The sequence below is a fragment of the Sporobolomyces salmoneus genome (genome assembly GCF_050403485.1).
Source record: "Sporobolomyces salmoneus JCM6883 DNA, S_salmoneus_JCM6883_v1_ctg7, whole genome shotgun sequence".
Lineage (NCBI taxonomy): Eukaryota > Fungi > Basidiomycota > Microbotryomycetes > Sporidiobolales > Sporidiobolaceae > Sporobolomyces > Sporobolomyces salmoneus.
In genome coordinates this window covers 335,757-363,713 of record NW_027481156.1, presented here as the reverse complement: position 1 = coordinate 363,713, position 27,957 = coordinate 335,757, and the positions used below count along the sequence as shown (strand labels likewise).

The following is a 27,957-nucleotide window of genomic DNA, read 5'->3' as shown; positions in this document are numbered from 1 at the left end:
TCGTCGAGGTCTTGTTCGACTCAGACTCGTCTCGATACTACCTCAGGCCGCTTCGACGTGTCAACGAGCTATGGAGCCGAGCGACAAGACAGCGACGACTCGGGCCTTGCGAAATTGCGAGAGCCGCGAAATGCCTCGATTTTCTCCCTCCTTTTTTGCTGCAACTGTCTTCCGCAAGTATGTATGCGATGCTGCACCTTCAGTAGCCTCTCTAGATGTTATCTACCTCGACCAATGGAAAAGTCGTTCGATCAATTTCGAGCTGTTGTTCCTCTCTCCCATCCGATCCACCTTCCTCCATCAAACAGTACGCCAGGAACTCCCGAGTACTTCCGCATCACGCTAACGCTTCTTTATCGTCTTCGTAGTGTCTTCCGCCGCGAAACGCGAACAGTTCCTCTCGATCTGGCCTTCACTCTCTGATGAGCTCGTCGACTATGCAAAGGGCGAGAAGATGCCCAAGGATGCTGTAGAGTGGTTCAAACGCGTATGTCCCCATTCTCAGAGCAACCGGTTGAGGAGAAACCGCTCGCTCCCCTCGCTCAACTTTGTCCCGATGAGCTGACTATCGTCTCGGGATGCTTAGAACCTCGATCACAACACTCCTGGAGGTGAGCTTGCTCGTTGACAGTAGCCAAAGCGGGAGGAGATGCTGATCTCGGATGTCGACCATTGTTCGCAGGCAAACTCAACCGTGGAATCTCTGTCGTTGATACCGTAGAGATCCTCAAGGGATCAAAGTTGACTGAGGAGGAATACAAGAAGGCGGCCATTCTCGGTTGGTGCATCGAACTCGTCAGTCTAGCATCTCTTTCTCGACTTTCAGCAGTTCTGACACTCAATCCGTTGGCGTACAGCTACAAGCTTACTTCCTCGTCGCCGACGACATGATGGATCAAAGCGTCACTCGACGTGGTCAACCCTGCTGGTACAGAGTGGTAAGGCGCCTCCTTGCCCTATGCGAAACCGAGGTCTGAGCTAAGAGACACTCCTCTCCTCTCGCGCGGACCAGGAATCCGTCGGAAACATCGCCATCAACGATGCGTTCATGCTCGAAGCCGCCATCTACTACCTACTCAAGAAGCACTTCCGTCAAGAGAAGTACTATGTCGACTTGATTGAACTTTTCCACGAGGTGAGTCTGAGACTTCCGTACGTCAAAGACATAGCTTACGGTACCTCCCAGCTTCACAGACCACGTTCCAAACTGAACTCGGTCAACTCATCGATCTCATCACTGCCCCCGAAGATTCCGTCGACCTCAGCAAATTCTCCCTCGAAAAGTGAGCTCTTTCCCCTATGAGTCTGCTCGTTGTAACCCACTGACTCGCCTCGTTCAGACATCACCTCATCGTCGTCTACAAGACTGCCTACTACTCGTTCTACCTTCCCGTCGCTCTCGCACTTCACATGTCCGGAGTCACTTCTCCTTCCGCTTTCCAAAAATCTCTCGACATCCTCATTCCCATGGGAGAATACTTCCAAGTTCAAGACGATTACCTCGACTGTTATGGAACTCCTGAACAAATCGGAAAGATTGGTACCGATATCCTCGATAACAAATGCAGCTGGTTGATTAATGTTGCTCTGCGAAAAGCTACGCCTGAACAACGAAAGGTCCTCGACGTAAGTCGTCTAAGCTCTTCTCATCCTGCGCTAGAGACTGACCTCCGTCTCTCGTTTAGGAAAACTACGGTGTCAAGAACTCTGAATCCGAAGCCAAGATCAAGGCCGTCTACAAAGACCTTGAACTCGCTCGTCAATTCGAAGAATACGAAGCCTCTTCATACGAACGCATCAACAAACTCATCAACGAGATCCCCGAACAAGGTTCCGATGAGGGCTTGAAGCGGGAAATCTTCCAAAGCTTCCTTGCGAAAGTTTACAAGCGTCAAAAGTAAGAATGGAATGATTGAAGGGTGTAAGGGCGTAGCTTATCGAGGGTTTCCCAGCTGCTATGAATTGGAACAAAAGAAATAGATTAATGCATTTCTCTCTCGCTCAGTCCATCCTGATTCGATGGCTGTCATACGATCAGATGGCGTCAAAGCCCTGCACTCTCGCGCAGTCTTCGTCTCATTCAGGATCCTACTCGCGCGCTTTTCATCGCCTTTGCTATCAATCTGTTCTTCGCAACATTTCAATCTTCGACACATCACAGAACACGGGCAAAACTACTTCAAGCTGTCAGAGGAGACGGGTAACAAAGGGGGAAAGGGTCTTAACAACAACCCGGACAAAACCCTAAAGCGTCATGAACGAGTTTATCGCAATCGAGACAGAACTCTTGTAAACAGTTCTTGCAGCGATACCTCCCTAACGGGGAGAGGTCTCCTAGCTGATTTGAAGAGAGGTTCGAGTGGATCGAGTTGAAGGGGTGGAAGCAGGAGAAACAGGTGGGAGGGTTCGAAGGAGTAGGTCTGTGAGAAACGAAAAGACGATGAGCTATCGCGATCGACTGAGAATGAGTGGGCCAAAAGATGACTCACTGTAGTATCCGTTCGTAGTTCTCGACCTATACGGGCAAGGGTACGATTAGCGTCAGTGCGAACTCGACGAATATGCGAGTAGACCCAATCGCTCAAACTTACCGGAAACAGATGTCGATAACTTCGCGCCAATTGTGGCGCATTCACTACCGTCAATCCACAGACCCTACATTCCGTAGGTACATCACATATCCTACTCTTACATCTCGGACAACTGTACCCACTCGTCTTGAGTTTGCCATGACAACCGCAAATCGCTGGATACGTCGAATGTACGAGAGTGGGGAATCCCATTTGCATGAGATCAGAGGAAGAGGTGGGAGGAGCTGGGGAGGGACCGCCGAGAACGTGAGATTTCGAAGGGGCGAGAGTTGGGGGAGGTGAAACGAATTCGAAGAGGAGATCTCGGAATGCGAGGTCGTCTCGAGCGACTCGATATGTACCTGTGATCGAACAGAGGGATCAGCACGAGCGAAATAGCAAGAAGCGTGCGCTCTTACCTTTCGTTTGTTCAGAGATATCTCGACAAATCTTCATATCTGCTGATAAACCGATGATGTTGACTCGTATCCTGTTCACACGAGAGCCGTCATCAGTACACTTGATAGCACGAACAGAGTAACTGTCTGGGAACAGAGTAATTGTCTGGGACTTACCGTGCTGCCTCGGTCTCTGCAATGGTTTGATGGATATTCGTCGGATCACAGCTCGTCAAAGAACCGAGAATGATGATGACCTCCCGAGAACCGTGGGGTGGTAGATGTCTACATGAGCGAGGATCGTTTGTCAGAACACGCGCATCGAACGGAGAACGCTCGAGACTGACGAAAGACCCGTCTTCGCAAGCTGCAAGACGTTCTGTAGACTCGGTGCTCCTCTCGTTTCTAGCTTCTTCTTGTTCTGTAACGCTTTGAGATGGTCGGAGGGGTTACCTATGCTCAGCGTAGAGGGGCAGAGTTGAGCCGAGAAGGAACAACGACGAGGAGGAAGACGGCCTACCGCTCAGAGGAGTTAACCGTTCTGCGAGACCATCTCGAGTGATCATGAGCGCCATTTGACCTATCGGATTCTGATCGAAAAACTCTGTCACGAAGTCCTGCCGGAAGGAGTAGAGCTTCTCAGTTCTCGCAAGAATCTCGAAAACAGACAAGGTTCCAATCCTTACCTGAGCGTATTGGAGAGTGAGGTCTAGCCAGGTTTGTTTGTAGTCCCTGACGAGCATCGCACTCGAAAGATCAATGACTAGGTAGACGTGACGAATGATACCTCGTTGAATCGACGAAGTATCTCGCAAAATCCTGAGCTCCTTTTGACTTGATCAGCGTCCCTCTTCGTCGCAGATTGACAGCGACTCACCTTCTAGTCTTTGAAGTCAATAGCATATCGCTCACTGCTCCTTCTAGAGTCCCTCTCTCGTCCTCCTGAACTTGATCCCAAGTTCTCTCGAATTGACCCTCCCAAGCTTTCCCCTTCCCTTTCCCCTTGTCCCTCGTTTGCATCGTTCTCTTCTGTGCTTCATGGTTCCGGTTACGTCTGATCCGATTGATTGTTTGCTCGTCGGAAGAGTAACCCTCCCGACCTGAATCGGATCGATCCTCCTCTATTTGTCCGTCGGAATCGTACAGGATCTCGTCGTCCGCTGCGAGGAACTCATCATCGGTTCGTCTCCTACTCATTCCGAGTGCCAGGGGTGGAAGGGAGTGAATGTCAAGGGAGAAAACAAAGTTGAGAGATGAAGTGCTCTTTCTCCCCGACCACTCACTTTCGATCACGAAGGACGACTACAATGGGCAAAGGAGGTAACAAGAAGCAGAAACGAGGCGGCAAGCAAACGTCGTCTGGGAATGGAGAGGCTCAAAAGTCTGGAGGAGTTCACAAGGCTCATACCTACACTTCGAAACGTCCAGTTGGAGGCAAGGGAGTGTTCGTGACTTGCGTCAGAGGGAAAGAATCGAGGGCGGTAGGGGAAATGTACGATCTCCTCGAAGAAGTCAGTCTTACAGACCTCTCGCCCTCTCTTTGTTTCCTCGTGGAGCTCACATCCTCCGCGCAACAGGTCGCAGATAGGCTCTATCCGAAAGAACGTCTCGACAAGCTGGTGGAAGCTAGGAAACTCTTGATCGAAGAAAGGGATAAAGCGAGACAAGCAGCGTTGAGTGAAGAAGGACCTCAAGTTTCGATGGAGCAAGACGATGACAGCAAGGCGGAGGGTGACGAAGAGACGTCAACGACAACAACGGTACCTCCTGTCGTCGCTGATGACTCGGATGACGACGACGACGACCTCGACATCGAAGCGAGTATTCAGAAAGAATTGGCCGCGTTGAAATCCGGTCGAGGTGGTTCAGGAACGAAAGTTGCGGCTCCGGACAAGGGCAAGGGCAAAGCGAAAGAACGTCCGAGATTCCAGAACATCGAAACGGGGACTGAATGTCGTGAGTTGGCTCGCTGTACATGCTCCTCAAGCGAAATTAACGTTCCCCGTGTTTCAGTATGCTTCATCGCCATCGCTTGGCCTTACGACCCCGTCGAACTCGTCGAAGCTATTGTATCTGAAGTGCAAGAGACTGGTCAATCCCGAACTCGGTGCGTTCTGACTCCTTCTTTTCGGTTTTCAGGAACATAACTGACTTGGCTTTCTCGCTAACAGATACGTACAACGCCTCTCACCTACAACGGTGACATGTCATTCAAACTCTATCGAGTTCATCGAGCAACAGTCCGCAAGGTTGATCGAGCAAGCGTTCACAGACTGGGCCGCCGCGAATGGAAAAACCTCAGTCACAGTGAGTTTCATGCGCCGCTTCTCTCCTTCATCAGACCAGAACTAACGTTTTCTCCCTCGTACAGTATCAAATTGAACCTACGTTGCGATCACACACTGCACCTCTCTCCCGAGGTCTCCTCCTTCCTCTCCTCGGTTCCGTCGTCTCTCGACTCTCCGACGCTCCGACTCTTTCATCCCCTTGTCCCTCTCGGCCGATCATCAAAGTGAGAGGAGATCTCAAAAACCCCGACCTAGTCGTCTTGCCGACCGTCTTGAAGAATTGTTATGCGTTGAGTGTGGTCGAGGGGAAGTTGTGGAAGGGAAAGAAGTTCAATTTGGAACAGATCGCGATGGAGGTTAGGAGACAGAAAGGGGCAATCGAAGATGAGGAGAAGGAGAAGGAGAGATTGAAGAAAGCGGAACAGGAGCAACCGGAGAAAGTGGAGGAAAAGGTCGAGGAGAAATCGGAAGAAGTTGAGAAACAAACTTGAAAGTGCAAATCTAATCTGCGGAATTGTAGCACACAAGGTTATGACGAGGAGACGGTAAACAATGGGACAGAAGAACAAAGAGAGAGAGAGCAAAGGGAGACAAACAACAAACGACAACGAGACAAACGGAACAAACGAAAACTCTGCTCAGAAGGCGACGAAAGCGGAAGCATAACTAACACTCGAATCCCTCAAGCTGTTGACTTGGCTACTTTGTTCATACCTAACCCATTCGCACCTCATCTTCTCCTGCGTCTTTTCCAGTTCACTCAAAGCGCCCAAAAGAACTCCAATCGGGTGTCGTCCACAAATCGTATTCTTCGTTTGTTTCAGGTACGCTGCGAATTGCTCATGCGCTTGTGAAGGAGTTTTCCTCGCCGTTGGAGGCGGAGGAGAGGTCGAGAATGCGCAACACTCCATACCCAAACGATCGAGTTTCTCAATCCCTTTCCAAACTTGTCCGTCGAACTCTTGCGTGACCGACGCAAAGTTCGATGCTGAGAGCGCTTGACCGAGGGACAAATCGTCGGTCGTGGGAGGATGGAAGTGAGTGTATCGGAATCGAGTGCCCCAATGACAGAAATCGGAGGAGATTACGAAGAGAGTTTCCGGGTCGGAGAGGTAGGGAGCGAGGAGGGAACCGAAGGATTTCTCTTTCGAGGTCGAGATTGAACCGACGAGAATCGGGACGATCTTGATGTCGCGACTGGAGCGAGTCGAAGTAACGGATTAGCGACGTTTAGACTGGAGCTTGGACAAACTCACCCTTCGAAGACTTTGCGGATGTAGCTGAGGAACGTTGTGAAGCATGTTAGCGATGCGTTCGAGAGAGTCAGCAGGATAAAAGGAGATCGAACCTACGGAAGATGCATCTCAAGACTTTGAAACGACGAAACCAAATCGGGTCAGCACTCTTCGCACCCGCAGCACGAAGAGTCAGTGACTCACCTGTGTTCATCCTCGTCGGTTTCTCTATCCATCCATTCGAACTTGCCCGTTTTGCTGAGTTCCGAGATAGCTAGAGTCGACGAGGCGAGGGAAGTCAGTATGTTGCGAATCAGGTTGACGAGGTAGCTTCGACTGACTTTCGCGGTCGAGGGGTAGTTCTCCTAACGGAGTCGAGTACGAATGGCATCTACTGAGGGCGCATCCGTCGACGTAGACGTGGTGTGATGGACCGAGAACGAAAACTCGTTTGCTGCGAAAAATGAAAACTCGAAATGAGCTTGAGCGTTGTCAAAGACGTGGGTTTCGCTCACATGGGTTCGACGTCGATACACTTGTAAGCGTATGCCGCAGCTGGACCCGAATACGAATAGCCAGCATGACTAGCGGAAAGAGGTCAACTTCAAGCTGCGAATTAAAAGAAAGGCGAGGAGTAACCCACGGGCCGATGATCGCTTTGCAGTTCGGGACGGGCGCTTCTTTCAAGGAGTTACTCGATGTAGGATCCGTTGGTTTCGCTAACCATTGAGTGAGCTGCTCATCAAGTTCAGACCCTACGAGAGATGATGCACGTCATCAGCTCTGGAGACTACATTAACGGCAGGGAGGAAGACGGGGAGCTAACCATCGTCCGTGTACCAACTACCAGCGTGAGTTGCAGCTCGAGAGCTAGCCATTCTAGTCGGGAGAGAAGCTTCGGATCCTTCTGGAAGTGGTAGTGGGGATGGATCTCTCGAAGAGTTGGCGAGCTAGGGCGCGGTTAAGAGGGAAGCTATAGATCGTCTGTGCGTATGATAGGTGGTTGGCGAAGGAGGAATGGTGAGAAGAGGAGGAAGAATTCGAGGAGCTCGTTTTCGAACCTCTTCGCAAGTGTACTGGTCTCAGCTCATTGCCTCTAATCAGACGGTGTTCAGGCCCGAAGTAAGCTGATAGCTCGAAGAAGAAATAATTGCGTCCGCGGTTTCCATGGAGATGACACGAACCCCCGGAAAATGTGTTCAGGCGAGGAGGTCTGCAGCTTTTTCAAAATCCCTTCTCGAAAGGCATTTCGATCGCTTACACCCACCAAAGTCTACATACAGTGAGTGAAACTTCCGTGCACCTTTGAGCGACACGTGAGCTGACCTTGAGCTTCGTCCTTGATCTCCTTTGTTGTTTCTCCACTTCCGTCTATCTCTCACACGTTTTCTTCTCCACTGCCGAACTCGTTCACCAACTCGAAGATGTCTGCTCCTATCGCTCCTCCCTTCCGCAACGACCACATTGGTTCCCTCAAGAGTACGTACTGCAAATCCCGATGGAACTCTTACTCCCGAATCTCTCGAGCTGATAGATGACTCTTTCTGCGAAACAGGGCCGGAGGATCTCCTCGCGAAGCGTGAGGAATTCGACAATGGCAAGATCTCTCGCGAAGAGCTCAAGAAAGTCGAGGATGCCGCTATCAAGGCTGAAGTCGAACGACAAAGGAGTGTCGGACTCAAGTCTTTCACGGATGGAGAATTCCGTCGTCACATGTGAGTTGCTTCTCTCAATTAGTTCCTTGGGTCGAAACCGGCGCTGATACAACAGAGACGATTCCGCAGGTTCTGGGGTTAGTTTTCAATCTCGTTTGGCGAATGTGGGATTTAGCTACGAGACAGTCTACTGAACGCCCTTTCTCGCTCTATAGATGGTTTCCACAACAATTTGGACGGTATGGTTGTCGTCCCCAACCCTCCCCGTGAGATCTTCAAGATGTGAGTCCAGTTTTTCTTTTCGCTTTTCCTTCTTTGCCCCCGTTCTCTTCCCCTTGCCCTCTTTCCCTTTTCTCTCGCTCACCCAGAGGAGACAACTGACTCCGAACTCTCGAGTAGGTACGTTCCCGACATCAAGGCTTTCTTCGAATCGCACGCCGAGAAGCCCGGAGACACGATGGTCTGCCGAGGAAAGCTCGTTCGCAACAAGCCCATGTACCGACCTGAATTCGACTACATGAAGTCTATCGTCAAGCCCGAAGAAGTCAAGAACATCAAGGTGCGCGTCCCTCGTCTTTTGCGGAAAGAGGTTCGGCTGAGCTAAACTCTTGTGTTTTTTCACAGTTGACCCTTGCTGCCCCCGAATGGTACGTTCTCCGACACGGAGAACACGCTCGTGACCACTCTGTCTACCCTGACGAGAAGGATTTCTTTGCCGACCTCGCCAAAGCTTACCGTGAGGAACTCGCCGATCTTTATGAGGCTGGATGCCGCAACGTTCAATTCGACGACCCTCTCCTCGCCTACTTCGTACGTGTAGCCGATCCATACTACTTCACACTTGGTCCTTGCTGATGAATCGATTTCTGCAGTGCTCGGAAGCTATGCTTGCTGGTATGAAGGAGGAAGGTATCGAGTCCGAACCCATCCTTGACTCTTACATCAAGCTCTACAACGACTGTGTTCGTGACGTCCCCAAGGACATGGTCGTCGGTGTCCATTTGTGCCGGTTAGTCGTGTTTCTCCGTTCGTCGCACAAAACCCGCTTCTCACGGCTCGAACCTTTCCTTTCTCCCTCTTCTTTAGCGGTAACTTCAAGAACGGTATGCACTTCTCGGAAGGTACGTCCCTACTACGCTCGGCATCAGGCCTGGCTCAATCAACTAACCCAGTTCTTGCAACTAGGTGGTTACGACCGAATTGCCATCAAGCTCTTCAACGAGCTCAACGTTGGCACCTACTACCTCGAGTACGACACTGAGCGAGCTGGAGGCTTCGAGGTAAGCTGCTACTTGTATGCGAGAGTCAATCGTTTCGAGCTGATTAGTCTTTCTTCTCCTCCGTGCAGCCCCTCGCCCATCTCCCTAAGCACAAGTCCGCTGTCCTTGGTCTCGTCACCTCCAAGTTCCCTGAGCTCGAAAAGGAAGAACACCTTATCAAGCGAATCAATCAAGCTGCTGACTGTATGGCGAAGGGCTCTGGCGAATCTCACGACGAAGCTCTTGCTCGTCTATGTATCTCGCCCCAGTGCGGCTTTAGTTCGCACTCTCTGTACGTGTTCCCGTCATCCACCATCGTAGCGAGGTCAAGGGAGCGCTAACTTGCGATCTTTGACGATTTTGCTGACTTTAGCGGAAACGACGTTTCGTACGACGATGTACGCTTCTATCTCCTTCTTCGACCCTCGTGTCCGATCACTAACCCCCCTACTATCCGTCACAGGTCCTCGCCAAGCTCTCGCTCTGCTACGAGACCGCCAAGAAGGTTTGGGACGACGCCGCCTAAATCGACTGAAAACGTCATAGTATCGCCTCACGGCCATCAACTGGTCTCTCCAAAACCGCTTTCTATACTCTTTATCCTCGCATCTCTATACCCACCTCATCGCAGACGTCGAAACGACACAACGCTTCCGTCTCGCACTCGTTTTTTCTCTCTCGTCGTTTTCACAAAATTCCGGATTGATCTCTCAGATCGAATCTATCTCGTCTCTTTTCTATCTTTCTTGTCGTCTTATTACATTTCAACAATGTCAAAAGTATCTCGATTCCACAGCAAGTCGTATGGATCGAGTCGTGTGAGCGAGAAAAAGTGAGAACGGATCCATTTTCACCTCGATGACTAGTGTGCGGTTTCTCGACAACAACGTTCGAACGAGTGCAAGATACGACAGAATAGCCTTGCTCGCACAGACTCGGCAAAAAGTGCGCGAAAACTTTGAATCGACGCGCGTCCAGAGAGCGAAAGAGTTCGGGCAAACTTTGCTTTTCCTGACTCAGTTCCGCAAATCCGCTCCACCGACGCCGCACCAGACCGATCAAGAGGGTATCCTGATGCAACAACCTCATCACCCAACCGCATCTTCGAGCCAGTCCCTCTCTACATCTTCCTCTTCTTCTTTCCCAATCATTCCCTCCCGCTCCCTGTCCAACGCCTCGTCTTCAGCTTCCTCGAACGGTGCATCCAACAGATCAACTACTTCTACGCCCGTCTCGTCTCAGCCTAGACCAGCCAGTTCAACCGCACTCGCGAGGGGAGCCGATAGTTCATTCGATTTCCTCTTTCTCGGCGGAGGTGTGACACCGAGCGCACAAGCGCCGCCTCAAATCGATCAGAAAAGTGTAGAAACGGGATCGGACGCGTCAAAGCTGGACAAGGGCAAGGGAGTCGCGAGAAACGAAGAGGAGGCAGGCGCGAATGAACGAGACGCGATGGAGCGACAGATCCAGGTAGACAAGATCCTGAAACGTGCGGAAGCTGGAAAGGTATGTCCCATCGAACGTTCTGTCGAACCGCAGAATTCGCTGACACTTGAGGATGTGAGAAAACAGCTCGCTCGGGCTTTCCGGAATCGACTCGCTCTCGCTTCTTTCAAGACTTCGAGGGGATTAGAGGATGTCACGATGGACGTCATAGAACCACACTTGCGAGATGAAGCGCTCAAACGCTCGTCGAAATCGCCTCACGAAGGTTCGCAACATTCGAACGAATCTTCTCCCTTTCCTCCTGCGCCTCCCTCTCGTCCAGCTTCGGCCTCTCAAGCGGTACTTCCGAAGCCAGCACCTTCTAAACCCCCTCCTATTCCCGCTCCAATTTCCGCTCCCTCACCTTCCGCAGTCCAACAACCGTATCAATACCAAATCAACTACAATCCTCGTCCGCTCGACATGGACGCAGTCATCGGAGGATCTGGAGGAAACGGTCTCGGCGGATCAGCGCACAAGCGAAACCGCTCGATCAACGATCATGCGGGATCTCCTTACGGCTCGCAAGGTTCTCCTTACTCGACCGCGAATGTTTATCGCGCTGCGAAAACGCAAGATTCGCCCACGAAACGCCGCAACACGGATGGGACGGGAACGACGCCTCGACAAAGACAGAAATCAGCAGCTGGAGGAGGATCGAAACGAGGAACACCGCTGCGACAAAGCGCGAACGGGAGCAGTCCAGCGAAACCGCCTTTGCCTTCAGATCCGGCGTTCTCCTCGTTCGTCGATGCCGCGGCGGCTCTCACCGGAATGGCGAGACATCCTTCAGATCCGTCCGTGAGCGGCAGCGAGGAGGAAGCACAAGGACACCGAGCTCAAATGCACGATCCGCTGTACTCGAGTCAAGGTCGAAGTCAACAAACCCGGCTCAGCGCCTCGCTTCCGAACGTCGTACACAGTATCCCTCATCCTCCTCATCACCATCACGCTTTCCCTCAGCCGCAAGCCCACGTTCATTCACATCCTTTCCCGCCGACAAACGGACATCCTTCCGGCAATTACCTCTACGAATCTCTCCCTCTCCCTCCAGCTTCCTCTTCCTCTTCGTCGGCACCTCCTGCTGCAGCTCTACCCCTTCGCCCGGCAACTCCCGAGAAAGGAAGACCGAACGGAGGAGGAATCGCAAGCGGAGAAAACTCAGAAGTCGCAGCGGCAGATTTGATGCTCTTCCTTGCTCATTCTCCGAGTCCCGTTCAGATTCGGAAACCGCAACCAACGCTCGGAGATGGTTCCGGAGTCAAAGGACGGCGATTGTTTGGCGCAGGGGATGAAGGCGAAAACGACGATTCGGTTGGAAGCGGGAATGGACTCGCACAGAGCGTATTCGGCGGAGGAGGAGGAGGAGGTAGCAGTGGATTCTCACCTTCTCACGCTCCCGCTCTTTCCCATTCGACGTCGAACTCTTCTCCTTTCATCACTTCTTCCTCTGGACCTTCGGTTTCCAACTCTCGAGCTCTCGATACTCCCTTTGATCCCTCTTCTTCGACTTCATCTGGTCCTCACTCGACCAATGCCGAACCTTCAAAACCTTCCTCCCAGCAATTCCTCTCCTCTTCTCTCACTTCGGCGGCTCCTCTCGGACTCGACCCGACGGCCTCATCAGATCCTCATCTCGCATTCGCGGCGCCCGGTACACCGAGACAACGTCAACCGAGCTTCAATGGTCAAGGTTGGGAATCGTTCATCAATGCGAGCCCGTCCCCTGCTCGAGCGACAATACCGAGAGGAGACACTCCACCTGGACTAGGAGGAAATGTCGGAGTGGCAGCGGAGTTGGGAGAAGCTGCGATTGTATAGATTTGTGATTGTCGTGCGGAAGGATGTATCTAGACGAATTTATTCAGAGAAAACTGTTGTATCCGTTTCCTTCCTCTCTCTCTCTCTCTCTCTCTCTCTCTCTCTCTCTCTCTCTCCCTCTCTCTCTTTAGGGTTATTTATCGTTGTGAATACGATGCTTTGTGTTTATTTAATCGTTCGCACTTGGGATGGCGTTGAAGAGACTCGTGAAATCGTTCATTGCGATTGTTCTTTCCGCCGTTGATCTAAAAACCATTCGACGTCCCACCCTTCGAAGACTTGTCCTAGCTCTTTCGCCGCCGATTCTGATGAATCCGAACCTACGAAGACACAAAGACATTAAGCGAACCAAGGAGTCAGTAGCTGTACGCCGCATGAGAATAGCTCAAAGCTTCAAGCGAGACCTCGAAGTTTTCGCTCTTTCGAGTCATGACTCACCATGAAACCCATTCCGAGTATCTGACAATCCATATCTCGCTCTGAGACTCTCTGGCTGTTCCCATTGACCTTGAAACACTTTCGTAGGACCTATCAGCGTTCTCCAGCGTTTGATGGCGTCGGGACCGCAGAGAGCGAGGGCGACGAAAGGACCTGAAGAGGCGTGTTGCACCTGCGCGAGAACACCTGTTAGCTCTAAGACGAGCGCAACACCATAGGGCGAGGGAAAGGCTCACTAGTCGAGGATAGTAAAAACGACCTTTGCGATTCGGATCCCAGATGGGCATTAGACGGGTTCACAGGCGGGGGCTACTCGTGAGTCGAGCTCACCTTTATGCTCGCCGTAGAACTGCACGAGGATTAGAGCAATAATGAGCGTGCGAAGCGAAGAAACGAAGAAACGAGAGTCTGAGCGATTTCAAGCTCACTTGTTCCGCATCTTTCTCCTTCCAGAATATCCGCTTAGTCCTCACGATCTGTTTCCATTGGAGTTAAATCGGTCAGGAGCTTCGTCCGCGTGCGAGAGAGGCCCGGAAAGATGTCACCTCGAGTCCGCTCTGTTTGATCGTCCGCATGATATCTGCGAGGTGCTGAAGGGATCAATACGAGGTCTAGAAGGCTAGTCAGGACAGAACTGACCCTGCACATGAGGTTGATGAGCTGTTACAGAAGGTTTGATGATTCCGAGAGTGAGCTGAAGAGGGGCCGACATTCGAGGAGGTTGAGCGCCTTCGGTGGATGCGAGACGGTCTAAGGTGCACTGCGGGAGTTGCAAGAAGCGAGAGCGAGATTGAGGTGACGAGACAGAGCGCAAAATGTGAACTTCGGAAAGTGCAGAGAGCCTTCGGTGAAGAGCAGGTCCTTGTGGGCACGCAATGCAGCCGAGAAGCGTAACAGGAAGACTCTCGAGAGGCTCAGACTATAGAGATTTGAAAGAACAAGAAATTGCGATAGGGAAACAAGGTGCTATAAAAAACGAAAACTTCCTCAACTCCGACTTTAGATCATGCCGCAGCCTCGACGACACTACGGATAGCGAAAGCACCAGTACCACTCTCAGGTGTCCTTCCAACGACGATCCTTGCCGAAGGTCCGACCATGTTGTCGAAATCTCCGAGGAGGGCAGCTTCGGCGACGAAAGCGGCGGTCGTTTCGAATGAAGCCTTGAGGAAGGGGGAAGAGTTGTTGGAGAGACCGGTTCGGTTGAAAGGTTTGTATCCTCCTTCAGATGTCTATGAGGCAGTGACAGAGAAAGTTAGTAACGGAAGCGAGAAACGAATCGAGACGAAATGCGAACTAACCATGTAATCGGCGATGACAGTCAAGTGACGGTAATCGACTCCGATACCGTAGACCGAGAAGACTGCCGACATTTCGTTGATAATCGAAGATCGAGCAGCTTCGACACCGTAAGTTCGAAGGATCGCTCCGACATCGTTCGTCGAGATGTTGTCGAGATCGACGATGCCGTGACCGAAGTGCCAAAGGGCGCGAAGGTTGACTCCCTCGGTGACGGCGTTTCGTTTGTCGGCAGCGTTCGTGTTCGCGGCCTTGGCGACGAAGCAGCGAGCGATTCCGGGAACTTCGTGGATGATGGCCTGGCGACAGACTTCTTCGACGATGCCGACAAGAAGGAGCTTGTGAGCTTGCGAGGAGAACTAAAAAAACACTCGAGTCAGCAAACAGTCTCCTGCGAAAGAAGAGAGAGATCACGAACCTCGAGCTCGAACTCGCAGAATTCTCCCTTCTCCTTATCAAAGGTAAGTTTGTTGATGTATCGAGAGCTGTCACCGACTCGTCGTTCGAGAGCCTTGATCCTTTCGATCGATTGAGCCTTTGTTCGCTTCGCAACGACCTCCTCGTCCTCCGATTCGGCATCGCTGTCTTCCTCATCGCTCGATTCCTTATCTTCGTCGTCCTCTCGGAACTTCGCTTCGAGAGCTTCTTCGGCATCCTCCTCCTTCTCCTCGTCGTCTTCATCTTCGTCATAAGTCGCTTCTTCGTCTCCTTGACGCTTCCTTCGTTCATCGTCCGCATCTCCATCAATCTCTTCTCCGTCATCACGGCCAACGACACCGGCGTCGGCTTCTCCTGCTCCATCTTCGTCCGCTGCACTCGACTTTCCACCTCTCGTCGATTCCTTCTTTCCTTTACCCATATCTCCCGCTTGACTCTTGATCTCCTTGTCGTTCTGTTTAATCTCCTTGAGGATCGCCTTGTCGAGCATCGGTACGAACGTTCTCGCGATTCCCGTAACGATTTGTTCAGGTTTGATCGAGTATTCAGCTTCGTAATCAGTTCGAGGGAACAAGTTGAGTCGAACGGTGTAGGTCTTTTGTCGAGAGTAATTCGTTTCGGCCGTCTTGGGCGATAGTCGTTCGAAGACGGTAACGTTGTCGAGAACTTGGGAGAGGACGAGTCGGGTAGAACATTGACAGAAGGTTTTGAGTCGAGTGTCGGAAACCGATTCGATGATGGGGAGGTTCATCGTAGGGGTTTTGATATCTTGGGAGGCAGTCATGACGATTTCACGAAGACGAGGAATACCGAGTGTGACGTTGGCCGCTCCGTGACCTGTCAAAAGCGGGCGACGAAGAGGTCAGTGAAGAAAAAGGAAACGAGCAAAAGTTCTAGATCACTCACCAGCGAAATGGAAAGTGTTGAGGGTCATTTGAGTAGAAGGTTCTCCAACACTGGAGAAGGCAACAAAGTCAGATCGCTGCCTCTCAAAAGAAAGAGACAGGTGAGGAAACTCACCCTTGAGATGCCATCAAACCGACTGCCTCTCCGGGTTCGACCAAACTCCTCATGTATCGCAAATGCATCAACGACCGGAAGTGCTCTTGAGAAAGAAGCGTTTCGCGTTTGATGAACTCTGGCCATTCCTTGAGGTGCGACTTCTTCTTCGGTTTGATCAAACGTTGTTTCGGGCTCTTGATGTAATCTTCGATCGCCTTGGCGTACTTCTCCGAGATCGCACCAGCTACGGTCGAAGGAGAGAGTGTCGAAAGAAGGGGATCGTTGACGAGCGGGTTCTTCAGAGCCTGTTTCATCGCAGATTCTCCAACGACGTTTTCGATCTGATCGACTTTTTCGAGGGCCGCACGAGGGTCGTAACGAGCGACGATCGACTCCATGTTCTTGATCGCGAATTCGAATTGGTGAAGATGTTTCTGCTTCGTGACATCGAGCGAATCCTCTCCGTAGTGGAATTGGAGAACCGAGTGGTCGGCGTTTCGGACCGTGTGATCGTAGTGGACTCGGAGACCTTCGAGATGCTTGATGAGACAACGTTGAAGGTAACCGGAACGAGAAGTCTTGACGGCCGTATCGATAAGTCCTTCTCGACCGGCCATGCAATGGAAGTAGTACTCTTGAGGTCGAATGCCCGTCAAGAAACGACCAGCGACGAATCCTCCTGCTCGAGGTGCCGTTTCGAACGCCTTGAACGAAGGAAGAGTCTTTCCCGAAACCATCGTCGGAACTCGTCGACCTTCGAGAGATTGTTGACCGAGGAGACACGAGATCTGACTCGCGTTGACGTTGGACCCTTTCGCTCCCGAGACCGTCATCGTCTGCATGTTGTTGTGAGGGAAAGGTTTGACGAGTCCGTTCGGTAGACATTGTTTAATGAGTTGAGTCGTGACTTGATTCGTCTCTCCTTCGACCGTCGCATCGAGTCCAGCGAGCTTGTAGTCGTCTCGAAGAATCTCCTCGAGTCGAGCTCGAAGATCGTCGGCGGTAGCAGGATCCGTTCGGTCGGCAGAGGACAGTCCAGTGTATTCGAGAGCGGCATCGAGACCCTTCTTGTTGACGGTCGTGAGCATCTTTCGTCGATCGGCGTTACCTTGAGCGTTCAAAACGAGATCGTCCATTCGACACGAGAAGGCGCGGGATTGAAGGAATTTCGTGAGGAGTCGAGAGAGGATCGAGAGGAGTTTTCCGGCAATTTCGGGACCGTAGAGTTCGAAGACCGAGTGAACGAGACCGTAGGGGGAAGCTCCAATTTGAGCCTTGTCGATGATACCGGTGAGGAGGTCGCTGTCGTCGACAAGAACTTCGGCTTCTTCCGGGAAGATTCCCCAAGCTGAAGCTGGAACTTTTCCTTTCGAGGTGAAGTGAATACCGGCCATCGAAGGAGGTTGAATGTTCTTGAGCAAGGTCCTGAACTGCATACACAGAGAACTGGTCAGTCTCGAACAGTCTCAAACAGTCTCGAAAGAGGCAGGGAAAGCGTTACTCACGATCTGTTTTCCGGTCCACAAAGGTTTCGGTTTCCAAATCGCAGGAGGCACCGTCTTCACCGTTCCCTCCCCCGAGTAATCATCTTCCGGTCTCAACGCTCCATAAATCAACTGGTAGTACTGCTCCCTCGTGAAGAACGTATCCTTGTTCGTCAACCAAACTCCCGAAACAACGTGATCTTGAATCAAACCACGAAGAGGGTTTCCCGAGGTCGGTACGAGGTATTGGTTGTCCGTGTTGGCGATGAGTCGAGCTTCGGCTTGGGCAACGAGCGATTGAGGGAAATGCATGTTCATCTCGTCTCCGTCGAAATCAGCGTTGTAAGAGTTACTGTTTACCTCCTTTGTCAGCTCTCACTAGCTCTTCTCGCTTCAACAGAGTGGGGGAGACTCACCAATTCGCGTAATGCATACGAATAGTTTTCTCTCCCTTCAAGACCTTGACGCGATGGCACATCATACTGGGTTTGTGAAGCGTAGGTTGACGGTTGAGGATGACGATATCTCCATCTTGCAAGTGACGGTACACTTTTCGGTTGATTTGAGGAGTTCGAGTCGGAGGAAGACCGACGTCGGGTCGAGCGGAGGAAGCGAGTCGTTGAGCAGGAGCGGAGGATTCGGGAGCGAGAAGCTTGTTCGCTTGAGCGGTACGCTCTTCGAGAGTCATACGATCCTTCTCGACGAAAAACGATCAGGTCAGATCGCCAACGAAGAGAGAAAGAAGAGACTCACGAGAGAGACCAAGTTTCCGTCTTCGAGCTGGATGAAACTAGCTCCGGGATGTTGATGGGGACCGTTGATGACCATTTGACGGAGTTGATTGATGTTGTGAGGAGTGACGGGTTCGGGGAAAGTGAGTTTTCGAGCGAAGACGGGAGGAACTCCGATTTCGTTCGTTTCGATGTTGACGTCAGGAGAGATGACGGAACGAGCGGCGTAGTTGACACGTTTACCCTAACGAACTCTCGTGTTAGCACTGGACATGCAGTCGAAGGAGAGTTAAAGACTCACCATCATGTTCTTCCTGAACAAACCTTCCTTCTTTTCCAACAATTGCTTGACTCCCTGAGGCGGTTGTTTTCCTTGTCCCGGCCTCATCGGATTCTTTCCCGAATCGACCATCGAGTTAACGGCACTCTGCAACTCGATCAAACTTTCGTACAACTGAGTCGTAACCCTCGCTCGATCGACTTTCGGTTTCCCATCTTCCCCTAAGAACTCTGCGTCTTCCGGGTTTGTCAACAACCTCATCAATCGATCGTTCGTAGATTTGACGACGAGGGATTGTCGAAGGATCGCGTTCAAGAGTCCGTTTTGAGGGTTTTCGAACTTTTGATCTCCCATCGTCGCGGCGGGACGGAATCGAGAAGGAGGAACCGAGACGACGTCCATGAAGAAGATATCGGGAGAAGCGGTAGGTCTCGAATCGGTCGAAGTCGAGGTCGAGGGAGCAGTAGGGAGTTTCGATGCGCGAGCGAGAGGACCGTGAGGGGCATAAATGAGGGTGACGAGGTCTTCTTCGTTCGAGAAGAGTCGTCGAAGGTGAGCGCGAACTTCGTCGGGAGTGACGATACGTTCAGTTTGTCGACCTCGAACGTTTCCGATCGCGTCATCGTCTTCTTCCTCTTCTTCCTCGTCCTCCTCCTCATTGTCGACTTGCATAGCTTCATCGTCATCCGACTCTTCTTCGTCGGATTGCGTTCCGTTCGAGGCCTTCTTGGGTTTCGAAAGGACGAGAGCTTGATCGCGAAGGACGTTGGGTCGTTTGATTCCGAGTGCTTTGTGAACTCCCTTCTGTTTCGCAACGAGCGAGTACTCGATGATCTTCGTGTGACCCTCTTTTCGGAATCGGTGGGAGTACCTGCAAGGACCGACCGAACCTGCGAATCAGACTGCGTTCGAAAGAGGAGGAATGATTCGCGAAAGTCGGACTCACGCTGCACAATGTTCACACCGTTTCTTCGCACTCAAACTCTTCAAGAACTCCGCGATGACCCTCTTCCTGACATCGAACACCGTCCCACTCTCCTTGTACTCGTCCCTTCCTCGATCCATCTCTCCATTCACTTTCTTTCCTCCCTTGATCGCAGTCTCGACAAATCCTTGCAACCTTCGCTTGAACTCTTCAGTCGTCTCGTCGGTAGATTCTCCCTGATCAGCGTCTTCGATCGATTGATATGCCGAGGCGGCTTTCTTTCCTCCTCCTGCTCGAGATTTAGGGGTCGTCGCGGGAGGTTGGAAGACTTGATCGATCGCTAAGGCGGCTACTACGTGACCGTGTTCCAACAACGTCAACCTGGCGATTTGTTTCAGGAGCTACGGGAGGAACGAGAGCCGTCGAGTCAGCGAAATCCTCAAAAAGCCAAACTGCTGTCGGAGGTAGAATGGAGATTGACTCACTTGAACATCGTTGACCAAGAAGCGGTGGCAGTAGGTACAACTCCCTCTGAGAATCTGGAACGCTTGGGTCATGTAGAGAGGGTGGAAGACGGGAGCGGGTAGATCAATGTGTCCAAAGTGACCGGGACAGTCGAACGAAGTCAAGTGACATGTCGAGCAGCTGTAACAGAGTAAACCGTGGTCTTGTCAGTCAACTTGGTAGCGTCGAGAGACGAGGCGAGGAAAGGGAGGGAAAGAGAATCAAGTTCAACTAACATGTCACCTTTTCCCAAAGGACCGAATGCAGCATCGTACAATCCACCAGCGTTCGGGTTGTTCAAGTTGTCGAACAAGGAAGGGTTCGTCACTTGTTTAACCGAGATGTTTCGAATGTCTTTCGAAGAGAGGTAAGTGAACGACACCGAAGTGATCTGAGACGATACGGGGTGGGCGATATCCATCTTGAATCGACTCTCAGCTCTACTGGTCTGCTAAGTGGTTACCGAGGTCGACTAGAGGTCCGAAACCGAATCTTGGAGATGAACTTTTTTCAGACGGCGTCCTGATCCTCGGGCAGGCGTAGAAGGTTTAGAGATCGCTGGAAAAGGTGCTGGTGAAGGGTATGAAGGGCTTGTACAGCCCGTTTTGGTCGAGTTGGCGTGAACACCGGAACTTGGAAAGAAGAGAAGAAAGTTTCGCGGCATTCACTCACTCTCTACACACATAATCGCCAATTCTCGGCTAGCGCGCTATGGTACACTGAGTATACAACTAGCTACGACCCGTCCCCGCTCCAACTCGAAGTCCCCTATTCTCGACCTTTCTCCCTTTCTCCGACACGACTCTCTCTTTCTCGACGAGCGCAGCAGGATGGCCTCCTTTTCAGAATGGTTATCGGCGAGAATAGGCAGAATGGGCTTCAAGCGGTGGTTGATCATATACGCAATCGGCGCGCTCCTCTTCTGGTTCAACTTGAATCGCTCAACTTCGCACGCACCTTCGACCGCAGGCGACGACGACGAACGGATAGGTCTACCTCAATTGGAGTTACCAAAAGTCGATAGGAGTGCACTCGAGAAACTGAGGTTGCTGGAGATTCACGAAGGGGTCGACGAAGAGCACGACCAAGAAACTCAACCTCGAAACAAGGCACTCGATCGACCACCGCTCGTCAAAGAGATCCCAGAGATAGAGAAAGGTAGCGCGCTGTTGAGTGGGAGGTTCGACAAGGTTCCAGCAGAGATCCTGGATAGAGAAGTTTGTGGAGCAACGGCGAAAGGTCATGGATGTCAATTCCTCGTTCCTGCATGGCTAGGTCCGTATCCGCCACAGTCCCGGTGTCGTAGAGGAAGCGCTGACGGCTTGGATTACAGGGGAACAAGAGACGAAAGCTCAACAACACCTCTATCAACTCGGACTTCTCGCCCTCGCAACGAATCGCACTCTCGTCCTCCCCAACGTATCGAAATCTCGAATGGGAACCTGTTACCGACATCCTTTCTCGTTTTACTACTCTCCCGGGTCCCTCTCTTCCCTTGGTATCCCTACAATCTCGCAAGAAGATTTCCTCCTATGGACTCTTCAACGAGATCCTCCTCCTTCGGCTCAAGTCGTTTCGATCGTTAATGCGAGACCCGGGGTCTACCCTGAAGGTTCAGTCGAAATCGATAGCTTCGCCGACCCGTTCGCTCCCACCGCAAAACCGAATCGAAACCTCTGTCTCCGTTCACCTCGCTCGAAACTCGACTTTAACTCGAACTCTCCGCTCGCGATCTACCCTCCAGAAGGTTATCACAAGTCTGAAACGGGGAGGTTAGGATTCGGTCAAAGCGTCATCAACACCCTCCTCTCTTCCGAAGTCGGTGCGAAATCTTCTCGAAGGTCAAGTTCGAATCATTACGACTACACTTTGCCCGACGTCTACGCGTTCAACTACGAGATGAGGTTCCCGATTGTCACCCCTGAATCAGTCGTCGCTCATCTCTCCTCCTCCTCCTCTTCTTCTTCTGATTCCGCCTCTGCCGACGAAGACCCCGACTATTTCGACGAATCTCCTCCTCCTTCTCCCTCGATCACTCCTGTACTCCCCTTCTCTCACTTCCCCTACGCCAACACCTGGTCCCTCCTAGCCGATACGATCTCCTCTCGCTTATCTCCTTTCATCTCGATCCACTGGCGCACCGAGACTCTCACCCCATCGAACCTCTCCCCTTGTTCCGATTCCCTCCTGGACAAGATCTTCTCCCTCAAACGTCTCTATCCCGAAATCCAAAATGTTTACCTCGCGACCGATTACCCAATCGAACAGATCGATCCGGCGTTCGCTACTCAAGGAGGATCGGGAGGAGAAGTAGCTCATTCAGGGACGTTCGCGAAGGTTATAACGGAACAACATCATAAAGTGATGAGAAAGTTCCTTAAGAACTTCGAATATCGAGCGAGGAGGATCGGAGGAGGATTGGGATTGACCACGTTCGCGAAGGAACAAAACGAGATTTCCCTCGATCCGACCATTTCAACTCTACCTCCTTCGCTTCTGTCGGAACTGCTCAACCTCACCTCTCCCCTTACCGAACCCGATGACGGAGAACCGAGATCGACGACTCTAGACCTCGGTTCCGTCGATTCAGGTCTCCTAGGAATCCTCGACAAGTTGATCGTAACGAAATCTCAAATCTTCTTATCTGGAGTACCCGGAGTCGGTAGTTCTACCGAAGGAGCTTGTGCGAAGCTGAGTAGTTTCACGCTACAATTGATTGGGGCGAGGGAAGAATTGATCGTCGAACAAGAATCCGTTGGGGAGAACGAGGAGGAGAGATGGGATGGAACTGGGGTCAAGAAGGAGAGGAAAGTGGGTCAGTTGTGGAATACGGTACAGCATTGGAGTCTGAATGGAGCGGAAGTGGATTAAGACTCGGTCGAAAAAGACGGTTTTGTTATCTCTCGTTCCTCATTCTCGTTGATCATTTCGCTTGTTGTACCCTGATAGATCGATACCCCCTCATGCTTTCTGATTCACTCGTCGTGCTCAAAAATCATCCTCACGTCGATTCCCACTGCTTTCCACCATCGAGCTGGCTCTCTCTCCTATCCTCCTCTTTTGCATCGATCTCGTTACTCGTTCTCATCTATCTCATTGCTTTGCAACCGACTTACTTTCTCTCCTCTCTCTCAGTCGTGCTACTGGCGAGATCGCTGCTCGAACGGAGAGGTTTGAGGACAGCGAGGGAATCATTTTTCAGTGGAACGAACTATATGCGAGCGAAAGAGGACAACGAGCGAGACGCGAGGAGATTCAAGAACGACGAGAAGATACTGAAGAACCGATCGACAAAAGAAATTGAAGAGGAATATACGAGGAAACGAGAGAACGAGAGAGAGGAAAGCAAGAAGGGAAAGTCGAGGCTAGAAGTCTCCGTCGTCAACGATCGGTCGACGATGTACGCTGACGCTCCTTCCTCGAGGCCTCCTAGCGGGAGAGTAGGCGAGGACGGCATGAGGCACGGTTCCGTTCATCGAATGTTGAGGATAAGCGAAGTCTCGAAGGCCGTAAGGACGACCGCGACGAGAGTGCGTGGAGGAGACCGAGGATGAAGACGATGAACTTTGACTCGAGCGACTGGAAGAACGAGAAACGGGGGAAGAATGATTCGAGCGCGAATTGGGCGGTTTGACTTCGAAAGGGGCGAATTCGAGAGGACTCAAAGGCGATTGAGCAGAGTCTTTCCTCGCGGAGAGTCTAGATTGAGCTGGAGGTGAGTTCGAAGCTTGTCGCGCTGGACGACCTGGGCGAAGACTCGACCACGAGAGCTTGTTGACGATTCCCTGGACGAACGAAGAAGGGGAATCCTCCTCCGGTCGAAGCTGAGCTGGGGCATGGAATTGGGTCGTCAAGCGAGGAACTTGAGGTCGCTCGGGACTGCGCGGGGGAGAGCTCGGAACGGAAATCGGTTTGACGTGTTTGTTGCCGTCGTCCCAAGCTTTGATCTTGTTCTTGACCTGATCGGGAACGTTTTGTCGAGATGGTCGACGACCGTTCCATAGCGACGAGTCTGAGTTGAGGAAGTTCTGAGTTTTGCGAAGAGCCGAGGAGGAGATTGGTTTCGATTCCAGGTGCTTCTCCTCCGGATCGATGAGTGACCTCTTGAGGTTCTGACACTGATCACGGGGGTTTCAGCCGCACAGCCTCGAGAGCTGGAAGACGAGGAAGAGGAAACTTACGAAGTTGACGACTTCTCGAGGAGGTACCACTTGCGGATCTCCTTCGTGATGAGCGATGTCGAAGAAGAGGTTGTGAATCTCGTGTAGGTCCCAGTCGAGCTTCTTCTCGAGAGCTTCGTGGAACTTGACGAAGGTTGCGAGCGTCTGCGAAACGTGAAGCTGGATGAGCTCGAGTATCGTTCGAAGCGGAGAGAATGGTAACTTACTCGACGAAGGGCATCGGCACGAGCATCTGCGTTCTTGACTTCCTTCGAAATCTTGACCCTCATTTCGACAAGGCGACAAGCGAACACGGCAAACCAGTACTTGACGTTGAGCACTCTTGGGTCCATTTCGCCGATCGGGTGTTGAATCTGTCGTAGTTCCTTGTACAGCGGTGGTTCGGGTCGTTCACTGAAACGATAGAGATTGAACTTGAGAACCTATTCGAGCAATCGAAACGGTGAGTCAGATTTGCGATTTGCGAGAGAATCAGAGGACTTCGCTCTACCCACCTCTTCGTGTAACTTGTTGTATTTCGCCTCGTACAGGTGGTAAGCGCGATCCTCACACCCTTTGCAGTTCCACTCGGTCACGTGTTTGCTCATCTCGTTGTCGCTCAGACACTTGTGTACGAAGTCGTCGCTGTCGCAAACCATTCGCAAGACCCGTGTGTGCGCTTCATTGAGACCTCGAAGTAGCTGAGGATCCTCAATAGAAACTCGTCAACTCTCAGGAGAAGCACAAATTGAGAGAGCGGCAACATACGTTCTGTTCGGTTCTCTCTTTCCCTCGAAGTTGTTTGACGTTTTCCTCGAAATAGTGCTTGATGAGAAGCATCTTTCGTCATGATTGTCAGGGAGAAAGTCAGCTCATATCGTGGAGGGTATTCATGAGATCATGAGCAGTACCTTGTCGAGAGCGAAAGCTTGCCTTGCTCCCTCTAGAATTCTCGGATCGGCTTTCTCGCAGTAGGTGTATTCGCTGAGATGTTCGACTCCGTAAGGGTCGAGGACATAGTGGTACGAGTTGAAGACACGATGTCGAAGTTCGTTGATGTCGTGTCGGAGTTCGCTTTCGTGTTTCGTCACCATCTGTCGAAAATGAGAACGAGAGCGTGAGTTACCGATACGAGGGAGCAAAGAGGCGAGCAGACTGACCTCGTCGAAAGTCGCTTGTAGCTGTCAGATAGCGAAGAACGAGATCAGTTTCCGAAACACTGGTAGTGAACGAACGAGAAAGCGCACTGTTTTCTCGAACTTCTGTTCAGCTTGTTTCAGTTGATTGATCGCTCCGTTCAATCTACTCCTCGTGATCTCTTGTGCATGTAATAGATCAACCTCATTGGGAGTTTGCGCACCAGAAGCTGGGATACTGAGAATGGTCGGGAGGCGAGTGTAGGAGTTGAGTTCGTCACGCATGATCGATTCCTTGATTCGTTCGCGAACTCCGTCGACGGGTTTCACAAGCTGACGATCAATCATAGACGTCAGTAATTGACGCCAGACAGCGAGGAGGTCCCAGGAGAATGCGATTACCGAAGAGTCGGAATAAGATCGAGGCTGGATCAAACGTGACGAAAGTGGTCAGTCAGAAGCTAGCAAGCCACCGCTCGAGATGCATGAGACCCACATGAAGCCTGGCTCGAACATTTTGTGCTTGTTTGTCGATCACCATCTTCGCATACTCGTGCTCTTGATCTCTCGCATTTCGATATTGTTGCTCTGCTTCCTTTCCAACCGAGGATTTCGCCCAACGTTTAACTGTGTTCTTGTTGAAGGCAGACTACTCGGGTTACACAAACGTCAGCGATACTTCCGGAGCATGACAACGGGAAGAATTCGCTCACATCTGATGCACTTCGTTGTTTGACATACTCCTTGACACGATCGGTAGTACCTTGGTCAAGCGAATCACTGTCGCTCTGATACAACCCATGCGAACAGATGTGGGAATCGGTGTTCCATTCTTTCGAGAAGACTTTGACGGAACTCACATCGACGATAGCAGTTTCTCGTTGTTCTTGCACAGAAGATGGTCGACTAGGTATTGAGCGAATTGAGCGAGGTGGAGTAGGATAGGCGTATAGGGAATCGGTACTGGAGTGAAGCAAGTGGGGGGAGAAGGGGAAAGAGTGGGAGGAACGTCAAGCTTTGGTAGCCGATTGAGCGGCGAACGAAAAGAACTCACGTAACATGAGACGTGCGACTCTGTTGAGATCGACTTCGGTGACGGCTTGACATCTTGGAGTTCCAAGAGATGATGAATGGAGAGAAGAAAGGCGGGTTGTGAGTAGCCCCGCTCGCGCTCGGATCGTCTCGTCCGCGGGCTCGATCCGGAGCTGGATTGATGCGTCAATCAGGTGACACTGGACGGACGGCGAACGCCGAACCGGTACCGCCTGCGCCACAGGTGTGTGCTCGTCATGGGGTGAATCAGTCAGGCGAGGCGTCGGACGGGAAAGGACGAGGGATTTTCGCGGGTAGTATTCCAATCGATGTGAGAAGAAAGAGAAACGGCAGATTAGAAACGAATAGCCTTTCCTAGATCCCTAGTTACAGCTTCTTGAAATCGACAACAGGCGTTGAAGTGGACGAGGGACACTTAAAATTTCGGGATCCTGAGGAGAAAAAGCGCCGAAGCGGAACATCAGCAGACCGCGCGGGACTCGATCGCTTCGCTCTGAGCGAGAGAACGTGGGAAGCCGACTCACCTGAGGGTCTTACTAATCATCATCATTCCCCAACCCGCAAAGACCAAGCTGGCCCAATGCAGGTCAATCCCAACCGATTGAAGAGGTTCGATCAATCCGAAAGGAAGTCCAGGACCTTTTCCTCCGGCCGTAACGTAGTAGCCGTTCTTGAGCGAGATAGCCATCGCGGCACAAATGAAGAGGGAAGAAGGGATTGGGAGTCCTTCGAAGTATTTCGATTTTCCTGTCGCATCTTTCGGGACGAGCGCGACGGTTGCATTGAACCGAGCGAGACGAGCGATACCGGAACAGATGTAGGTAGTGAGGACGAGGGTATCGGGGAGAGTACGAAGGCCGAGAGTCCAAGCTGCGACTGCCGGTGCAACTCCAAACGAGATCTGTCGACCGCTCGAGGACGGGTCAGCCTATACCCTTGAGCGAGAGTGTATGCAGCTCTCGACTCACCGAATCTGCGAGACTGTCGAGTTCTTGTCCCAACATGCTACTCTCGTTCCTCCATCGTGCGACTTTGCCGTCGAAAATATCGAAAATCATTCCGAGGAGAGGGTAAGTTAACGCGTACCTGTGAGTAAGTGGACGAACACGCATATCAGTCCCGTCGACATAAGAGTAGATGTGCAGCGCCACTGAGCTCACCAGAGATAAGTGACATCGTTTGTTGCGAGGTATTGAGCCGACGAGAAGAGGGAGAGAGAACCACAGAAACCGTTTCCAAGGGTGACGATATCAGCTAGTCGGAAGTTGCTACCATCAAGAAAGCGAAACATGGGTCAGATTCATGTTGGACTGCGCCGAGAAAACGGTCCTTCCGAGAGGGAGTGAAGGAAGAACTCACCGAACAAGACTGAAATGACGATCATCCTGTACGAATTCCTTCAACTGGGCTTTCTTCTCCGATGCGTCTTGTTTTGCCTGGTTCAACGTCGTACTCTCTCGACGGGAAGCGAGTGCTTTCGCTGCTTTTCCTGCGTCGGAGCCATCGATCGGGGCCGGGGATTTCGCAGACGCTTGCGCGGGGGCACCCGTTACTGGAGGTGTAGTGAGATCTGCGGCGGTACCTGGGGACGGGGCGAGCAGGATAAGCGGATGAGAAATTGATGAGATCAGTCAATCTTGATCATGAAATGAAACCTCGCGAGAGGGACGGAGGGACGCGAGACTCACCTGGCATGTTGTTGGTAGAGTATAGATCTCTGCTTGGGGGTATTCTGGCTGTTATGATAAGGTGAGAGGGAGAAAGATGGAAGAGAGATGGAAAGATCGTCATCGCAT

At 51.7% G+C, this 27,957-nt stretch overlaps 10 protein-coding genes across 10 annotated transcripts; 5 read left to right on the top strand and 5 right to left on the bottom strand.

Annotated features, from left to right (window-relative positions):
* Window positions 1-234: 234 nt before the first annotated feature.
* Window positions 235-1,901, top strand: ERG20 (bifunctional (2E,6E)-farnesyl diphosphate synthase/dimethylallyltranstransferase; the record flags this gene model as incomplete). Its single annotated transcript, XM_076629954.1, has 9 exons — window positions 235-307; window positions 369-487; window positions 587-611; window positions 683-795; window positions 858-938; window positions 1,013-1,135; window positions 1,195-1,283; window positions 1,341-1,626; window positions 1,686-1,901. 9 exons carry the CDS (start codon window positions 235-237, stop codon window positions 1,899-1,901), a joined length of 1,125 nt encoding a protein of 374 aa, XP_076490119.1.
* Window positions 1,902-2,221: 320 nt separating this feature from the next.
* SSL1 (TFIIH/NER complex subunit SSL1) lies at window positions 2,222-4,165 on the bottom strand (the record flags this gene model as incomplete). The annotated part of the gene is made up of 9 exons (XM_076629953.1): window positions 2,222-2,420; window positions 2,490-2,515; window positions 2,592-2,932; window positions 2,990-3,060; window positions 3,146-3,253; window positions 3,316-3,421; window positions 3,489-3,585; window positions 3,655-3,787; window positions 3,846-4,165. The coding sequence occupies 9 exons, from the start codon at window positions 4,163-4,165 to the stop codon at window positions 2,222-2,224; spliced, it is 1,401 nt and encodes a 466-aa protein (XP_076490118.1).
* A 110-nt stretch (window positions 4,166-4,275) lies between these two features.
* Window positions 4,276-5,747, top strand: TAN1 (putative tRNA acetyltransferase; the record flags this gene model as incomplete). The annotated part of the gene is made up of 5 exons (XM_076629952.1): window positions 4,276-4,479; window positions 4,546-4,924; window positions 4,982-5,075; window positions 5,140-5,275; window positions 5,340-5,747. The coding sequence occupies 5 exons, from the start codon at window positions 4,276-4,278 to the stop codon at window positions 5,745-5,747; spliced, it is 1,221 nt and encodes a 406-aa protein (XP_076490117.1).
* Window positions 5,748-5,894: 147 nt separating this feature from the next.
* MHO1 (Mho1p) lies at window positions 5,895-7,369 on the bottom strand (the record flags this gene model as incomplete). The annotated part of the gene is made up of 8 exons (XM_076629951.1): window positions 5,895-6,453; window positions 6,513-6,536; window positions 6,609-6,626; window positions 6,696-6,765; window positions 6,833-6,945; window positions 7,007-7,075; window positions 7,135-7,246; window positions 7,318-7,369. The coding sequence occupies 8 exons, from the start codon at window positions 7,367-7,369 to the stop codon at window positions 5,895-5,897; spliced, it is 1,017 nt and encodes a 338-aa protein (XP_076490116.1).
* Window positions 7,370-7,915: 546 nt separating this feature from the next.
* JCM6883_000942 (cobalamin-independent methionine synthase II family protein) lies at window positions 7,916-9,931 on the top strand (the record flags this gene model as incomplete). Its single annotated transcript, XM_076629950.1, has 12 exons — window positions 7,916-7,970; window positions 8,047-8,206; window positions 8,276-8,283; window positions 8,362-8,428; window positions 8,546-8,705; window positions 8,771-8,956; window positions 9,019-9,155; window positions 9,233-9,267; window positions 9,332-9,426; window positions 9,495-9,697; window positions 9,779-9,803; window positions 9,869-9,931. 12 exons carry the CDS (start codon window positions 7,916-7,918, stop codon window positions 9,929-9,931), a joined length of 1,194 nt encoding a protein of 397 aa, XP_076490115.1.
* A 548-nt stretch (window positions 9,932-10,479) lies between these two features.
* Window positions 10,480-12,711, top strand: JCM6883_000941 (uncharacterized protein; the record flags this gene model as incomplete). Its single annotated transcript, XM_076629949.1, has 2 exons — window positions 10,480-10,911; window positions 10,978-12,711. 2 exons carry the CDS (start codon window positions 10,480-10,482, stop codon window positions 12,709-12,711), a joined length of 2,166 nt encoding a protein of 721 aa, XP_076490114.1.
* Window positions 12,712-12,927: 216 nt separating this feature from the next.
* Window positions 12,928-13,861, bottom strand: JCM6883_000940 (uncharacterized protein; the record flags this gene model as incomplete). The annotated part of the gene is made up of 7 exons (XM_076629948.1): window positions 12,928-13,031; window positions 13,150-13,321; window positions 13,386-13,408; window positions 13,480-13,498; window positions 13,578-13,625; window positions 13,695-13,729; window positions 13,789-13,861. 7 exons carry the CDS (start codon window positions 13,859-13,861, stop codon window positions 12,928-12,930), a joined length of 474 nt encoding a protein of 157 aa, XP_076490113.1.
* A 292-nt stretch (window positions 13,862-14,153) lies between these two features.
* On the bottom strand, window positions 14,154-20,233 carry RPA190 (DNA-directed RNA polymerase I core subunit RPA190; the record flags this gene model as incomplete). The annotated part of the gene is made up of 12 exons (XM_076629947.1): window positions 14,154-14,381; window positions 14,451-14,807; window positions 14,867-15,723; window positions 15,793-15,842; window positions 15,907-17,318; window positions 17,394-17,724; window positions 17,789-18,066; window positions 18,126-18,347; window positions 18,405-19,254; window positions 19,330-19,709; window positions 19,794-19,953; window positions 20,049-20,233. 12 exons carry the CDS (start codon window positions 20,231-20,233, stop codon window positions 14,154-14,156), a joined length of 5,310 nt encoding a protein of 1,769 aa, XP_076490112.1.
* Window positions 20,234-20,642: 409 nt separating this feature from the next.
* Window positions 20,643-22,683, top strand: JCM6883_000938 (uncharacterized protein; the record flags this gene model as incomplete). Its single annotated transcript, XM_076629946.1, has 2 exons — window positions 20,643-21,087; window positions 21,146-22,683. The coding sequence occupies 2 exons, from the start codon at window positions 20,643-20,645 to the stop codon at window positions 22,681-22,683; spliced, it is 1,983 nt and encodes a 660-aa protein (XP_076490111.1).
* A 494-nt stretch (window positions 22,684-23,177) lies between these two features.
* On the bottom strand, window positions 23,178-27,856 carry CHO1 (CDP-diacylglycerol-serine O-phosphatidyltransferase; the record flags this gene model as incomplete). Its single annotated transcript, XM_076629945.1, has 15 exons — window positions 23,178-23,930; window positions 23,994-24,137; window positions 24,200-24,415; window positions 24,488-24,673; window positions 24,741-24,812; window positions 24,884-25,066; window positions 25,133-25,153; window positions 25,220-25,534; window positions 25,605-25,757; window positions 25,822-26,014; window positions 26,686-27,062; window positions 27,130-27,247; window positions 27,322-27,429; window positions 27,521-27,743; window positions 27,850-27,856. 15 exons carry the CDS (start codon window positions 27,854-27,856, stop codon window positions 23,178-23,180), a joined length of 3,069 nt encoding a protein of 1,022 aa, XP_076490110.1.
* Window positions 27,857-27,957: the final 101 nt, after the last annotated feature.